The sequence below is a fragment of the Oncorhynchus tshawytscha genome, linkage group LG25, assembly GCF_018296145.1.
Source record: "Oncorhynchus tshawytscha isolate Ot180627B linkage group LG25, Otsh_v2.0, whole genome shotgun sequence".
NCBI lineage: Eukaryota > Metazoa > Chordata > Actinopteri > Salmoniformes > Salmonidae > Oncorhynchus > Oncorhynchus tshawytscha.
Window position 1 is genome coordinate 32,090,161 of NC_056453.1, and position 17,931 is coordinate 32,108,091.

The 17,931-nt window shown below is 42.9% G+C and overlaps 1 protein-coding gene across 3 annotated transcripts in view; it reads right to left on the reverse strand.

The window, feature by feature from the left end:
- The window catches only part of LOC112224608 (mitogen-activated protein kinase kinase kinase 4-like), an 82,819-nt gene extending 78,830 nt beyond the window's left edge, over nt 1–3,989 (reverse strand). For 2 of the 3 annotated variants that reach the window (XM_042306244.1, XM_042306243.1), the window contains exon 1: nt 3,700–3,989. In XM_042306244.1, coding sequence (XP_042162178.1) covers nt 3,700–3,974 — 275 coding nt within the window. In that variant the 5' untranslated portion in view covers nt 3,975–3,989. Of the gene's footprint in view, nt 1–3,404; nt 3,560–3,699 lie in introns of those variants that run through there. The other variant, XM_042306245.1, reaches the window with a different exon arrangement.
- Nucleotides 3,990–17,931: the final 13,942 nt, after the last annotated feature.

Sequence of the window (17,931 nt, forward strand, 5' to 3'; positions counted from 1 at the left end):
TAAAAAGTAACAAGTAATTAAAGAGCAGCAGTAAAATAACAAGACTATATAAAGTGGGGTCACATATTGCAAACAAATTATCTGAACCAGAAACTACACACAAACTCAGCAAAAAAAGAACGGTGCCTTTTTCAGGACCGTCTTTCAAAGATAATTTGTAAAAATCCCAATAACTTCACAGATCCTCATTGTAAAGGGTTTAAACACCGTTTCCCTTGCTTGTTCAATGAACCATCAACAAACAATGAACATGCACCTGTGGAACGGTCGTTACGACACTAACATCTTACAGACAGGAGGCAATTAAGATCACAGTTATGACAACTTTGGACACTAAAGAGGCCTTTCTACGGACTCTGAAAAACACCAAAAGAAAGATGCCCAGAGTCCCTGCTCATCTGCGTGAACGTGCCTTGGGCATGCTGCAGGGAGGCATGAGGACTGCAGATGTGGCCAGGGAAATAAATTGCACTGTCTGTAATGTGAGACGCATAAGACAGGGAGACAGGACGGACAGCTGATCGTCCTCGCAGTGGAAGACCACGTGTAACACCTGCACAGGATCAGTACATCCGAACATCACACCTGCGGGACAGGTACAGGATGGCAACAACAACTGCCCGAGTTACACCAGGAACACACAACCCCTCCATCAGTGCTCAGACTGTCCGCAATAGGCTGAGAGAGGCTGGACTGAGGGCTTGTAGGCCTGTTGTAAGGCAGGTCCTCACCAGACATCACTGGCAACAACGTCACATACGGGCACGAACCCACCGTTGCTGGACCAGACAGGACTGTCAAAAAGTGCTCTTCACTGACAAGTCACGGTTTTTGTCACACCAGGGGCTGATGGTCGGATTTGCGTTTATCGTCAAAGGAATGAGTGTTACACCAAGGTCTGTACCCTGGAGTAGAGGCTGACCGATTAAAATCGGCATGGCCGATTAATTAGGGCCAAATTTAAGTTCTCATAATCGGTAATATGCCTTTTTGGATGCTGATTATGGTCGATAACATTGAAATCCACGAGGAAACTGTGTGGCAAGCTGACCACCTGTTACGCGAAAATCAATACAGTAGTATATTTTGTTAAACCTGCATATTTTAGTTAAAATAAATGCATGTTAGCAGGCAATATTAACTAGTGAAACTGTGTCACTTCTCTTGCATTCAGTGCAAGCAGAGTCCGGGTATATGCAACAGTTTGGACCTGTTGGATCGGAGGGTGAGGGCTAGGGCCATTCTCCCCAGAAATGTCTGGGAACTTGCAGGTGCCTTGGTGGAAGAGTGGGGTAACATCTCACTGCAAGAATGGGCAAATATGGTGCAGTCCATGAGGAGGATGTACTGCAGTACTTAATGCAGCTGGTGGCCACACCAGATACTGACTGTTACTTGGGGGGGGGGGGTCAAAATCAAAAGTTCAGGGACACATTCAATTTCTGTTAGTCACATGTCTGTAGAACTTCTTCAGTTTGTCTCAGTTGTTGAATCTTGTTATGTTCATACAAATATTTACACGTTAAGTTTGCTGAAAATGAACAGTTGACAGTGAGAGGAAGTTTCATTTTTTGCTGAGTTTACTTGGGAATTTCTGTGCATCCTTGACAATTGCTAATCAATATCTAAGAACAGCACTTTTTTCCCCCTGCTAATCTGCACATCATTATCTTCTCCCTTTTGGGACACCAATATGAAGGTTTATGGTAGGGGGAAAGGTGTTGCAGTAGTCTAGTGTGGGGGAACAACAAGCGAACCTGGGGAGCTTTGTGTTCATGTTGTCTTAAAAAGGGAACAGGACTACGGAATTCAAGCGAACAGAAAGACCACCTCTCGAGATAGTTTGGTTCATGTTGGGGCTCTTTTGAGGGGTCAGAATTATTTTGGAGTGTTCACACCGCACACACAAAAAAAAAACATTTACAAAACACAGATTTCACAAAACTTGCCTGAAAGGGACCAAGTGTGAAAACAACCTAATTGCCATATGAGCTTGACAAGGAGTGCAATGGAATTGGAAAGAGCACAAAGAAATGTGGGACCTGGCTCATCTGACAGCAGCAGTACAGAAACTAGATATTTAAGTCTGCTTGTGCTTGCAAATGAGACTTGGATTGAAAACACAGCCAACCAGTATGATCAAAGTGATGACACAGACAATCAAGAACCACACTAAAGCATTGAACACCTTTTAGCACTCTGAACATCATTCTATCCATTTAAATTCAGTCCCCCGTGCAGTGTAGGCCAGGCACTCTTGCATGCCTCAAGGGAGAGAGACATAACATTGGATTCCAGAGAATCTGTCGCCAGGAGTCAGGGGCAAACAAACCCTATGACGTCGTGTGGGGTCAAAAGAGAAGCACATAGAACAAAAACATTCCACTAAAATCAGCTGGAAGCAATAACTCAGAAGCCGTTTTCTATTGGAATACAGAGCATACACATTGACTGTACATGCAATCCCTGGCTAACAACAAATGGCATCTGAAAAGCTTAAGGCAGGAAACACGTTAACAACATTCTATCTCCCGAACAAAGAGCAGGCATCATTGTATATCCTGCAATACTAATACCTACTAGCTCAAGCTTGGAATTAATATTTTTCCCCCTGGTGATTTGCAATGTTTACATGATCACCACACATACAAACAGCAAGCACGAAATTAATGGGTGTGTAATTTAGCATATAACATAAATGTTCATCAATCGGTGGTCTATTGTAGCTAGTAAGCTAACCATGTTCCACAAAAAGGTTTTGAAACTTCATAAGCGTTGCTAGAACGAGATCATGTTCCAGTGTTGGCAGCACATAGCTATGTGCTTTTCCTACTGTGCTGAGAACAGTCTTGAATTCTAGGAAAGCTAAATAATACATTCCAAAACACGAGTAGTTTCCCCATCTTCTCAGTTCAAGTCATAGCTAAAAAAAAAAAACAGCATATCAGCCTAGACACTGAATTCTTACTTTTTTGGCTGCAAGTACAACACTTTATCATAAAATGTATGCCCCAACAAATATAACTAGTTATGACGTGGAGCCTAGCGTAGTAAGTTATCGAACATCCTAGCTAACGTTATCTGGTTAAAGATAGCTACTATAACTAGCTAGCTAACGTTGGCTAACAATTCATGAAAATTATTAAAACATTTCAATTAATGTTTCAAATAGAGTTATTGAAGTTCGTGCATACCGTACATATAGAAAATGTTTCCACAATCCTGACGAAAGCTAATAGCTACCAAACTTTGCAAGAAAGAAGAGCAATGTTAATTTGCAACTGACAAAACCGAATTAACTCAACGACCCGTTAAAGTAACGTTCGCCACATAGCTAGCCTAGCAAGTTGCTAGGTAGCTGCCTTTCGATGTTGCAAATCGAATGCCAAGTCAAAAATAGTTACCTCTTTCAAAAGGTAAGTATTTCCTCCATCCCTCCAATAATTCCACAACAAATATAAACACAGTGCAAAGTTATATTTCAGAGAACAGATGTATCTCCCAAAAACTTTGCAACTTTTAACGCTGCAAAAACATTGCAACTGCACGCAAACCACTATGTGACAGTAGGTTGCCTTTAGACGCACAAGCGCGCCAATTGACCCGCGTGGGTTGTCACATTCAGCTCACAAAGTGGCAGCAGGCGAAGCCCCGGCTGTGTAGTTTCTTTTCACGAAGAAGCACTGATTATTCGCCTACCTGCTAGGTTCGCTATTATCCGGAGGCTCCATAGCAGGTCGGGGAATGCTCGGTTCTAGTGGTGCATGGGACCACCCATGACCATGCAAGTTTAATAGTTGTTTGCACGTTTTCCTTTTGCAAAAGCTGGGCGAAAGGTGTCTTTCTGTTAAGATTTTTTTTCGTCTGCAGAATTGGGGCTCGCCCGGGTATGCGCTGCCGCCATCTTTCCAGTAGTCAGGAGGAGTGCTACGGCAACCCGTACAGTTCATCCGTTCAGCAGTCAAGTCATACATTGAACAGCGAGACAGATATTTCACCGGATGTGTAAATGGAAGCATCGTTTGGCGTTTCCACTTACTACCAAATATGGTGATGAGAGGAAGCCCAGTGGCAGGCAGTGGTAGAAGAATATCAAGGGAAATGGATTTTGACCGATATTCTGCAAATGTCCTGATTGATGAAACATTTGATCTCCATACAGTTTTCTGTTTCCAAAACTAGAATCTGCAACAAACAGAGTGAACTGTGTTTTGTAGACTTTACCCTTTGCCAAAGTTTACAAAAACATTTGTTATCGCATAAACGCACATCACAAAACAGGCGTTCCCTAACGGAATTATGCAAATAAATGCCAGAACACGCTCATAGGATCTCAATAGCTCGTGATCTCCTTGCTTGTTCTACCCACTATCCTTAATTTGCTCCCATTGGAAACGATAGGCTCTGGTCTATCTTGGGTTATTTATAAAAAATCTTGGACAAAGTGGTGACGATGCTTCTTCTTCGAGGTTTAATGGCAGACTACACCCTACTGGTGCATTGTCGCCACCTACTGTACAGTGAAGTAAAACAAAAATTCAATTTCTGGAAAGTAAAAAAAATAAATTCGTAGTTCAAATTGTATTTGTCACATGCTTAGTCAACAAAAGGTGTTGACTGAAATACTTACTTATGGGCCCTTCCCAACAACACAAGCTCAGGTGCCTTTGAGGGCAGAGCATTCATTGACAGTGTTCCTTGTAGTGCCTCCCGAGTCCCAAAAAACTTTCAGCCGCACTCTCTGTTTGCGCCGTGCAGTTGATAACCAAAGCAATAATCTCTACCATGTCCACCTTCTTAACATGCAACATGTCAGGATCCCTCTGTTGAGGGAATAATAATCTCTGGTGTCCAGTGGCAGATTTAAGTATGGGCGACATGGGCAGCTGCACAGGGTGGCATCTTGCCCGGGGCGGCATGGGGCGCCTGCACAAAAAAAATTGTAATAGTGATATTTGCGTGATCGGTTGCTATCAAATAAACCACAATTCATTCATAATACTGTGAATATGTAGTTTCACAGACATATTGTTGCATTTTTTTCTGGTTTGTGCAAAATTGTTAAGAATAATATAAAAGCAGTCTGCACACCACCAAGGTGAATTGGTTTAGTCTTGACTCTTGGTTGACAGTGTTGGGGGATGGATAATGTATTGATGCTCGAGTGCCAAATCAATACACATGGATCATTTTATTTATTTTATTTCACCTTTATTTAACCAGGTAGGCAAGTTGAGAACAAGTTCTCATTTACAATTGCGACCTGGCCAAGATAAAGCAAAGCAGTGCGACACATACAACAACACAGAGTTACACATGGAGTAAAACAAACATACAGTCAATTATACAGTAGAAAAATAAGTCTAAATACAATGTGAGCAAATGAAGTGAGATAAGGGAGGGAAAGGCAAAAAAAGGCCATGGTGGCGAAGAATGGAATGGTAGATTTGGAATGGTAGATTTGCAGTGGAAGAATGTGCAAAGTAGAAATAGAAATAATGGGGTGCAAAGGAGCAAACTAAATAAATAAATACAGTAGGGGGAGAGGTAGTTGTTTGGGCTAAATTATAGATGGGCTATGTACAGGTTCAGTAATCTGTGAGATGCTCTGACAGCTGGTGCTTAAAGCTAGTGATAAGAAGAGGTCTAAGCTATCAGGTGTCCAGTCTAGGAAAAAGAGGAGAGAAGAAGAGCAGAAACGCACAAAAGATAAAGGTATGCAGCTACGTCATCTCTTTATGAGTATAATATTATGCATGTAATGAAATAGGCTAGTAGAACACTTATGTTTGCTAGTCTATGTTGCTATGTTGCTTGCTATGCTATTACACATAGGGCAACAATATTCTGTTTTCTGTCCAACTAGCTTACATAACATTGGATATAATTTCACACAGTTTCATCATGATAATGTGTGTAGCCTGCAGTAAAATGATTACAACCTAACTAGCACATTCTTGATTTGGTTGACTTTCATTGAGGTGACATCATAAAGGTTTTCTGTGATTGTATTGACTAGGTCCTGAGCTCAGTAAGGGAAATTTCCAATGCTGTAGGCTAACTTAAAAGATGTCTATATTATGCTAATATTTTGTATCTTTTGTGATATAACAAGTATTTTGGGGTGTCTTATGCCTAGAATTAGCCAAGGAGGTTGTATGGTTCATGTGGTTCCTATTCTGAAAGTTTGATAAATTGTACAAAATGACATGTATATTTAATTGTGCAACAAATGTATTTAGGGTGTCAGACTCACATACTGTATTTCAATGCAAATTCAGGGGCACTTCTGAAATATTTTGGAGCACCGTCTGGCACTGGTCAGGATGAGGAGCCATCCACCTCCTCAGCCACACAGGCCTCTTCAGAAATGATCTCGGAGCGTCAGGATATCAGGTAGAATAACAACTCAATATTTATATCCCAGGACAAATTAGCTAGCATCAGCAAGCTAGCTAAATAGGACAAATTAGCTAGCATCAGCAAGCTAGCTAAATAGGACAAATTAGCTAGCAAGTGCAAGCTAACTAGCTAAATTACCATACATGTTTAATGCTTTTCAACCTGTTCCCAAATTAATGACATTGGTTCAGAGTTTGTTTTGATATTTTAAGCTGCGTGTCGTGATCGCATTTGGTGTAGGGGGACGAAATATATTTATGCACGATAGCGCACGATGGCGTACGCGCACAGCCGGTTTGGGTTCCGTGTTAGGGGACACACAGAAACACTGTACTCTCCATCAAATTTTAATTTCCTCAAAGAGGTTGAACTGATGGCCCAATTTGATGTAGTCATGAAAGAGCACCTTAACCTTGTCCAAAAGGGACCGTGAGTCACACCACCAGCTACCTTGGCCACCAAATACAGAATGAACTTATTGATTTGTTGAGCAGCAAGGTCAATTCAATAATGGTGAGTGACATCAAGCTGGCAAAATCATTCTAGATTGCACCTCAGATGTCAGCCACACTGTACAGTTGTCAGTTGTGATTAGAATTGTGTTACTGAAGGAGGAGCCACACATAAAGGAACATTTTATGGGGGTTTTGGCAGCAGAGGAGTCCACGGGCCAACATTTGGCATCCCTGATTCTCAGATTAGAGGAGCTAAAAATTCATTTTGAGGACTGCAGAGGACTATCATGTTTCAGGGAAGACCCAAGTGCAGACTTTGTTTAAGTAACAATGTTAATTACAACAACAGGGACAGGCAAACGACAGGTCAAGGCAGGCAGGGTTCGGTAATCCAGAGTAGGGGCAAAGGCACCAGATGGCAGGCAGGCTCAGGGGCAGGCAGAGTGGTCAGGCAGGTGGGCTCAGAGTCAGGACAGGCAATTGTCAAAACCAGGAGGGCGAGAAAAGAGAGACTGGGGAAAAGCAGGAGCTGAGAAACATAACACTGGTTGACTTGACAAACAAGATGAACTGGCAACAGACAAACAGAGAACAAAGGTATAAGTACCCAGGGGACAATGGGGAAGATGGGCGATCGCTCTTTTTGTGCCATGTGGGGCTCGCACATTGAACCTGGTTGTGGCTGATGCTGCTAAAAGTTCTGTCAATGCCACAGGTTACTTTGGCATCTTACACAAACTGTACACCTTGTTCTCAGCCTCCACACAGCGATGAGCCATCCTGAAAAAACATGTGGACATCCCTTTGAAGATGTGGACTTAGACAAGGTGGGAGAGGAAAGTTAAGAGTTTCAAGCCACTGAGGTATCAGGCAGCAGCGGTGAGAGGGGCACTGATTGAGGTGAGGGATCAAACCAAAGACCCTGTGATAAAGATTGAGGCCCAGTCCTTGTCAGAGGAGGTGGGATCATACCACTTCAGCATCTGTACAGTGATGTGGTATGACATCTGGAGCCAGATCCAACATGTGAGCAAGCTGATGCAGTCTCCCAGTATGCATGTGGATGTTGCAGTCAGTCTTCTCGGAAAGACAGAGAGAGGTCTCAGCAACTACAGGGCAACAGGCTTTATGACTGCACAAGCGTCAGCCAAGGATATTTGCGAGGCTATGAATGTAGAGGCCGTTCTACAACTAAAAGGCTGAGGTCCACAAAGCAGGACATTTCATACGGATCATTTGATGAGCCTTTGAGTGATGCCCTGAAGAAGCTGGATGGGACATTTTTCAATGTCATCGTTGATGCTGCAACCGCAGCCCTTCAGGAAAGATTTTCCACATTGGAAAATGTGGGGGAGAAGTTTGGAGTGTCAACCTTCCAAAGTCTCTCAAATGAGGAGCTGACAGAGCAATGTGAGGTCCTTAGTATGACACTGCACTATAAAGAACACTCAGACTTGGATGGCAGAGAGCTTGCACAGGAACTGAAGAACTTGCCTGACTTGCCATCGAAGACCATGACCCTGCTTGGAGCTGCTGATATTTATGCACGAAAGGGAGCTCTCAGAAATATATCCACATTTGTGGACTGCTCTCGGAATTTGTCTTACTCTTCCAGTGACCATAGCTTCAGCAGAGAGGAGCTTTTCAAAGCTGAAGCTCATCAAATCCTACCTGACGTCCACTGTCACAGGAATGCCTTAGTGGCCTTGCTGTCATCCGTATTAACCATGCAATTGCTGGACAGATTTCTTATGATGATGTAATTGATGACTTTGCATCAAGGAAGGCAAGAAAGGTCAGGGTTTAGATGGCAGTTGTACAATTTAGTTTGTGTGTTTCTTGTTTGAAGTGCAATAGTATAATAATCTAATTCTCTTCTTTATAAGTGTGTTATTCTATTTGTGTATTTATGTGATATAGAATTTGTGCAATTGAGTTTTATTTGTGTTTTTTGTTAGCAATAGGGTAATAGTGTAATAATTCAATTCTCTTTTTTGTTTGTATTTATACACTACAATTTGTTTCTATTTGTCTTTGTTACTTCTTTTTTGATATTTATGAGTGTTATTTTTGTATATATATATATATATATATATATATATATATATATATACACATATATATGGATATACAGTGGGGTGAACAAGTATTTGAAATGGTTTTCCTACTTACAAAGCATGTAGAGGTCTGCAATTTTTATCATAGGTACACTTCAACTGTGAGAGACGGAATCTAAAACAAAAATCCAGAAAATCACATTGTTTGATTTTTAAGGAATTCATTTGCATTTTATTGCATGACATAAGTATTTGATCACCTACCAACCAGTAAGAATTCCGGCTCTCACAGACCTGTTAGTTTTTCTAAGGTCTTTGAAAGCCAGGTTAACAAACAGATTACTGACCATTTTGAATCACATCGTACCTTCTCTGCTATGCAATCTGGTTTCTGAGCTGGTCATGGGTGCACCTCAGCCACGCTCAAGGTCCTAAACGATATCATAACCGCCATCGATAAGAGACATTACTGTGCAGCTGTATTCATCGACCTGGCCAAGGCTTTCGACTCTGTCAATCACCACATTCTTATTGGCAGACTCAACAGCCTTGGTTTCTCAAATGATTGCCTCGCCTGGTTCACCAACTACTTCTCTGATAGAGCTCAGTGTGTCAAATCGGAGGGCCTGTTGTCCGGGCCTCTGGCAGTCTCTATGGGGATGCCACAGGGTTCAATTCTCGGGCCGACTCTCTTCTCTGTATACATCAATGATGTCGCTCTTGCCGCTGGTGATTCTCTAATCCACTTCTACGCAACGACACCATTCTGTATACTTCTGGCCCTTCTTTGGACACTGTGTTAACTAACCTCCAGACGAGCTTCAATGCCATACAACTCTCCTTCCGTGGCCTCCAACTGCTCTTAAACGCAAATAAAACTAAATGCATGCTATTCAACCGATCATTGCCCGCACCTGCCCGCCCATCCAGCATCACTACTCTGGACGTCTCTGACTTAGAATACGTGGATAACTAAAAATACCTAGGTGTCTGGCTAGACTGTAAACTCTCCTTCCAGACTCACATTAAGCATCTCCAATCAAAAATGTAATCTAGAATCGGCTTCCTATTTTGCAACAAAGCTTCCTTCACTCATACTGCCAATTATACCCTCGTAAAACTGACCATCCTACCGATCCTTGACTTCGGCGATGTCATCTATAAAATAGCCTCCAACACTCTACTCAGCAAACTGGATGTAGTCTATCACAGTGCCAGCCGTTTTGTCACCAAAGCCCCATATACTACCCACCACTGCGACCTGTACGCTCTCGTTGGCTGGCCCTCGCTTCATACTCGTCGCCAAACCCACTGGCTACAGGTTATCTACAAGTCTCTGCTAGGTAAATCCCCGCCCTATCTCAGCTCGCTGGTCACCATAGCAGCACCCACTCGTAGCACACGCTCTAGCAGGTATATCTCACTGGTCACCCCCAAAGCCAATTCCTCTTTGGTCGCCTTTCCTTACAGTTCTCTGCTGCTACTGACTGGAACGAACTGCAAAAATCACTGAAACTGGAGATTCCCATCTCCCTCACTAGCTTTAAGAACCAGCTGTCAGAGCAGCTCACAGATCACTGCACCTGTTCATAGCCCATCTGTATACAGCCCATCTATCTACCTCATTCCCATACTGCATTTATAACAGCTCAGACAAGAGAGGTATGTGGCAGGGTCTACAGTCAATCACGGACTACAAAAAGAAAACCAGCCCGTCGCGGACCCCGATGTCTTGCTCCCAGACAAACTAAACCGCTTATTTGCTCGCTTTGAGGACAATACAGTGCCACCGACACGGCCCGCTACCAAAACATGCGGGCTCTCCTTCACCGCAGCCAACGTGAGTATAACCCTCGCAAGGCTGCCGGCCCAGATGGTATCCCTAGCCTCGTCCTCAGAGCATGCACAGACCAGCTGGCTGGTGTGTTTACGGACATATTCAATCAATCCCTATCCCAGTCTGCTGTTCCCACATGCTTCAAGAGGGCCACCATTGTTCCTGTTCCCAAGAAAACTAAGGTAACTGAGCTAAACGACTATCGCCCCGTAACACTCACTTCCGTCATCATGAAGTGCTTTGAGAGACTAGTCAAGGATCATATCACCTCCACCCTACGTGACACCCTAGACCCACTCCAATTTGCTTACTGCCCCAATAGGTCCACAGACGACGCAATCGCAATCACACTGCACACGGCCCGAAACCATCTAGACAAGAGGAATACCCATTGGGGGAAGTAAGCAAATTGTGTAAGAATGCTGTTCATCAACTACAGCTCAGCATTTAACACCACTCTGGGTCTCGACCCCGCCCTGTGCAACTGGGTCCTGGACTTTCTGACGGGACACCCCCAGGTGGTGAGGGTAGGAAAACAACATCTCCACCCCGCTGATCCTCAACACTGGGGCCCCACAAGGGTGCGTTCTCTGCCCTCTCCTGTACTCCCTGTTCACCCATGACTGCGTGGCCATGCACGCCTCCAACTCAATCATCAAGTTCGCAGACGACACTACAGTGGTAGGCATGATTACCAACAACGACGAGACGGCCTACAGGGAGGAGGTGAGGGCCCTATTAAACAGCCATCACTAACATTGAGTGGATGCTGCCAACATACTCACTCAAATCTCTAGCCACTTAATAATAAAAAATTGGATGTAATAAATGTATCACTATTCACTTTAAAAAATGCCACTTTATATAATGATTACATACCCTACATTACTCATCTCATATGTGTATATTGTACTCTATACCATCTTTTGCATCTTACCTATGCCATTCGGCCATCGCTCATCCATATATTTATATGTACATATTCATATTCATTCATTAACACGTGTGTGTATAGTTGTAGTTGTTGTGAAATTGTTAGATTAATTGTTAGATATTACTGCATGGTCGGAACTAGCATGGTCGGAACTAGCATTTCGCTATACTCGCATTAGCATCTGCTAACCATGTGTATGTGACCAATGACATTTCATTTGAATCTCCCAACCTCATAAGTAGCTACCAAGAAGCCATTTCAGGCTATCAATCAAGTTACAGTAGCTAGCTTGTCTATCTTAGCTGGCATACCAGCTAGCAAGGTTGGTAGACTTTAGAAAAGCAAGCAACAACTAAATGAAACGAATAAGACTCACATTCCTTTCAATATTTTACCCAGATTTTAGCAGAGATGCAGAAAAGCACAGCTGGTTTCTTAAAAAAAAAAAAAAAAACACCAGTCAGGAGGATAGAGACAGCTCAAGAGGTATGCAGAAAAATACACATACTTTTTTTTTTTTTTTTTTTTTTTTTTTACATAGGAGCGTAATGATTATTGCTCTAGATTGCAGGAAAAATCTGTTTCAGGTGTTTCAAATTACCCCCAGTCATCCACACGTACATAGTGCCCTCAGATTTTTGGGGTGCATGATGCCCCTACTGGTGGACATGCGCTCATCATAATGATGTAGTTAGTAGGGGTAGTGTACATAGCCTGCAGATGGAACATTAGAATGTGAACTCACCTGGTAAAATAGATACAGTATGTGGTAGGCACATCAACTAGGTTGTTGTGGGACAGGTCGAGAGCTTCAAGTTCCTGTGTGTCCACATCACTAAGGAACTGTCATGGTTCAAACACATCAACACAGTCACGCAGAGGGCATGGCAATCCCTCTTCCCCCTCAGTTGGCTGAAAAGTTTTGTCATGGTCCCTTAGATCCTCAAAAAGTTATACAGTTGCACCATTGAGAGCATCTTGACTGGCTGAATCACCGCTTGGTATGGCAACTGCTTGGCATCCGACAGCAAGGTACTATAGACGATATGCATACGGCTCAGTACATTACTGGAGCCGAGCTCCTTGCCATCCAGGACCTTTATACCAGGCGGTGTCAGAAGAAGGCCCAAAAATTGTCAAAGATTCCAGCCACCCAAGTCAGACTGTTCCCTCTGACTCTGCATGGCAAGCGGTAGCAATGCACCAAGTCTGGAATCAACAGGATCCTGAACAGCTTCTACCCCCAAAGTATAAGACTCCTAAATTGTTAATGAAATAGTTAACCAATAGCTATCCAGAATATCTGCATTGAACCTTTTGGCACTAATCTCTTTTGTCAATCAATCAATCAATCAAATGTATTTACAGTTGAAGTTGGAAGTTTACATACACCTTAGCCAAATACATTTAAACTCAGTTTTTCACAATTCCTGACATTTAATGCTAAGTAAAAATTCTCTGTCTTGGGTCAGTTAGGATCACCACTTTATTTGAAGAATGTGAAATGTCAGAATAATAGTAGAGAGAATTATTTATTTCAGCTTTAATTTCTTTCATCACATTCCCAGTGGGTCAGACGTTTACATACACTCAATTAGTGATTGGTAGCATTGCCTTTAAATTCTTTAACTTGGGTCAAATGTTTTGGGTAGCCTTCCACAAGCTTCCCACAATAAGTTGGGTGAAATTTGGCCCATTACTCCTGACAGAGCTGGTGTAACTGAGTCAGGTTTGTAAGGCCTCCTTGCTCGCACATGCTTTTTCAGTTCTGCCAACAAATGTTCTATAGGGTTGAGGTCAGGGCTTTGTGATGGCCACTCCAATACCTTGACTTTGTTGTCCTTAAGCCATTTTGCCACAATTTTGGAAGTATGCTTGGGGTCATTGTCCATTTGGAAGACCCATTTGCGACCAAGCTTCAACATCCTGATTGATGTCTTGAGATGTTGCTTCAATATATCCACACAATTTTCCTTCCTCATGCTACCATCTATTTTGTGAAGTGCACCAGTCCCTCCTGCAGCAAAGCACCCCCACAACATGATGCTGCCACCCCCATGCTTCACGGTTGGGATGGTGTTCTTCGGCTTGCAAGCCTCCCCCTTTATTCTCCAAACTTAACGATGGTCATTATGGCCAAACAGTTCTATTTTTGTTTCATCAGACCAGAGGACATTTCTCCAAAAAGTACGATCTTTGTCCCCATGTGCAGTTGCAAACAGTAGTCTGGCTTTTTTTATGGCGGTTTTGGAGCAGTGGCTTCTTCCTTGCTGAGCAGCCTTTCAGGTTATGTCAATATAGGACTTGTTTTACTGTGGATATAGATACTTTTGTACCCGTTTCCTCCAGCAGCTTCACAATGTTCTTTGCTGTTGTTCTGGGATTCATTTGCACTTTTCGCACCAAAGTACGTTCATCTCTATGAGACAGAACACGTCTCCTTCTGACCCACTGGAATTGTGATACATTGAATTATAAATTAAATAATCTGTCTGTAAACAATTGTTGGAAAATTACATGTGTCATGCACATTGTAGATGTTAACCGACTTGCCAAAACTATAGTTTGTTAAAAAGAAATTTGTGGAGTGGTTGAAAAACGAGTTTTAATGACTCCATCCTAAGTGTATGTAAACTTCCAACTTCAACTGTATAAAGCCTGTTTTACATCAGAAGATGTCACAACGTGCTTATACAGAAACCCAGCCTAAAACCCCAAACAGCAAGCGATGCAGATGTAGAAGCTCGGTGGCTAGGAAAACTCCCTAGAAAGGCAGGAACCTAGAAAGGAACCAGGCTCTGAGGTGTGGTCAATCCTCTTCTGGCTGTGCCGGGTGGAGATTCTAAGACTACACCCTAAGAAAAAAAGGTGCTATCTATCTTCGGCTGTCTCCATTGGAGAACCCTTTGAAGAACTATTTTTGGTTCCAGGTATAACTCCAGGTAGAACTTTGGACAGCCAAAGAACGCAAGCAGAACAGTTGAAACTTGAGCAGCAGCATAACAAGTTTGACTGGGGACTGGGACAGCCAGGACTCATCAGGCCAGGTAGTCCTGAGGCATGGTCCTAGGGCACAGGTCCTCTGGGAGGGGAGAGAGAGATATGGGAGAATTAGAGGGAGCATACTTAAGATCACACAGGACACCAGATAAGACAGGATCATTTCACCAGATATGACAGACTGACCCTAGACCCCTGGCACATAGACTTTTGCAGCATAGATACTGGAGGCTGAGATAAGGTGGATCGGGCCACTGTGGCCTTGTCTGACGATACCCCGGACAGGGCCAACGAGGAAGGATATAACCCCACCCACTTTACCAAAGCACAGCTTCCACACCACCAGATGGATATCAACAGACCACCAACTTACTACCCTGAGACAAGTCTGAGGGGGCACAAGACCAAACAGGAAGATTACATCAGTGACTCAACCCACTCAAGTTAAGTATAGCAACGATAACAAAAAACTGTCACGACGCACCCCTCCTAAGGACATGATGAAAGAGCACTAGTAAGCCAGTGACTGAGGTCACGTAATAGGGTCAGAGAATCCCAGTGGAGAGAGGGGAGCCGGGCCAGGCAAAGACAGCAAGGGTGGTTTTGTCTCATCACATACTCTGCTGTTACTGATATGATCTATCCCGTTGCCTAGTCACTTTTTCCCTAACGATATGTACCTATCTACCTCCATTACCTCGTACCCCTGCACATGGACTCGGTACCTGTACCCCGTGTATATAGCCAAGTTATCATTACTCATTGTGCATTTATTCCTTGTGCTACTGTGTTATTGACTTGTTAATTGTTTACTCCATGTGTAACTCTGTGTTGTCTGTTCACACTGCTATGCTTTATCTTGGCCAGGTCGCAGTTGCAAATGAGAACTTGCTCTGAACTAGCCAACCTGGTTAAATAAAGGTGAAATAAAAAAATAAAACATAAAAATTAACTTTCAATACCTGCTCTATCCTTTGTGTTATTTTTTACTATTTCTGTTTCTGTTTTCTGCATTGTTGGAAAGGGCCTGTAAGTAAGCATTTCACAGTTAGTCTACACCTGTTGTGACAAATTCAATTTTATTTGATCTATTTATTTTGAAAGAGAAAATATTCGGTCTAATAGGTTGTTAACTTAGTAGAGAGAAAACATTACACAATACGGGATCTGGAAAGGAGCCTAGCCTACTTGGCAACTGGCCTTTTATCCTTGTTCAAATGAAGGTTATAACGTCAGACAGTTGGGGAGTGGAATGAGATGGTTTAGCGATTGTGTGTGAAAGACACACACACACACACACACACACACACACAGACAGACATACATACATGCAGCCTATAGGAAGAGGGATGTGACAGGCTACAGCCTACTAAAATAATGAAGTTGTCCCTGCCAATGTCAGTCATTGTCTTTGGGTAGGTTAACACTAAATAAAAAGTCAACCTCCCAATTTCAATTTCAGTAATAGCATCTAATGTTAGCCAAAATGTTTGATTTCACTATGCCCTTGGCTTTCTCGTTGACCGTCTGTTAATTTCGATAACAATAGCTATAGCCAAAGAGGTGCTATAGACTAGCGCTCTACGCCCGAGTGTCTCTCTTTCAATGCGTTTCACCTGGGAAGAGATAATAGAAGCACATTCTCTCCGCCGCCACATCATCCATCTCTCAGCAGCAGCTCGAACCTTCTCCGTGAAAGTGAACTGAATAGACAAGAGTAGGTTAGTATGGAAAGAGAGGCTATACAGGCACGCCTGGTGCTCACATGGATGACGTAGGTCGCGCAGTGGAAAGTCGTGGGTGGATTCGGTTCAGTCAGTCAAGCTAGTTAATGCTGGCAACAGCAGCAGCATTGTGCTAGTTAAAAAGGAAAATTGGGTTTATATCGATGGGGAAATAACTTGGGATTATTGGTCACCATCTCTAATTTGTTCCATCCCACTTGATAGCAGCCTACACGATACATTACTTGTAAATCGGCTATTGATAGTAACCATCTGGATGTCACCGGGATAATCTATACTGGTCAATGCTAGGGAGAGTTTGTGCTGCAAGCCAACAACACGGGTCACCGTGTCCTTAGCACCCACTTGCTGCAGTAAATAGAGGGAAGTACTGCAGCTTTACTGAACAAAAATATCAATGCAACATGTAAAGTGTTGGTCCCATGTTTCATTGGTCGCAAAAAAGCTTATTTATCTCAAATTTTGTGCACAAATGTGTTTACACCCCTGTTAGTGAGCCTGACAGGCGTGGCATATCAAGAAGCTGATTAAACGGCACGATCATTACACAGGTGCATCTTGTGCTAGGGACAATAAAAGGCCATTCTTAAAATATGAAGTTTTGTCACACAACAATGCCACAGATGTCTCAAATTTTGAGGGAGCATGCAATTGTCATGCTGACCTGCAGGAATGTCCACCAGAGCTGTTGCCAGATAATTTATTGTTAATTTCTCTTCCATGAACCACCTCCAACGTCGTTTAAAAAAATTATTTGGCTGTATGTCCAACTGGCCTCACAACTGCCGACCATGTATAACCACGCCAGCCCAGGAACTTCACATCTGGCTTCTTCACCTGTGGGATCGTCTGAGACCAGCCACCCGGACAGCTGATGAAACAGAAGTATTTCTGTCTGTAATAAAGCCCTTTTGTAGGGAAAAACTCATTGTGATCGTCTGGGACTGGCTCCCAAGTGGGTGGGCCTATGCCCTCCCATGCCCAACCATGGCTGCACCCCTGCCCAGCCATGTGAAATCCATAGATGAGTGTTTAATGTGTTGCTGCCATGCTATGTTGCCCTGCTATGTTGTCATTTTAGGTCTCTCTTTATGTAGTGTTATGTTGTCTTTCGTCATGATGTGTGTTTTGTCCTATATTTGTATATATTTATTTTTAATCCCAGCCCCCATCCCTGCAGGAGGCATTTTGCCTTTTGGTAGGCAGTCATTGTAAATAATCATATGTTCCTAACTGACTTGTCTAGATAAATAAAGGTTAAATAAAATAATGAATTCACTTCAATTTACTGATTTCCTTATATGAACTGTAACTCAATAAGATCGTTAATTGTTGCATGGTGCGTCTATATTTTTGTTCAGTGTTGATATTGGCTACACTATCTATCAGGCCAGGGTGACAGCTAAAACATATTTATTGTAGTGATTTTCATCGAAAATGTAGCCTATAGGTACCGCATTATTAACGTCTAACGTAGCTGGCTGGGAAGGGCTCATCAGGA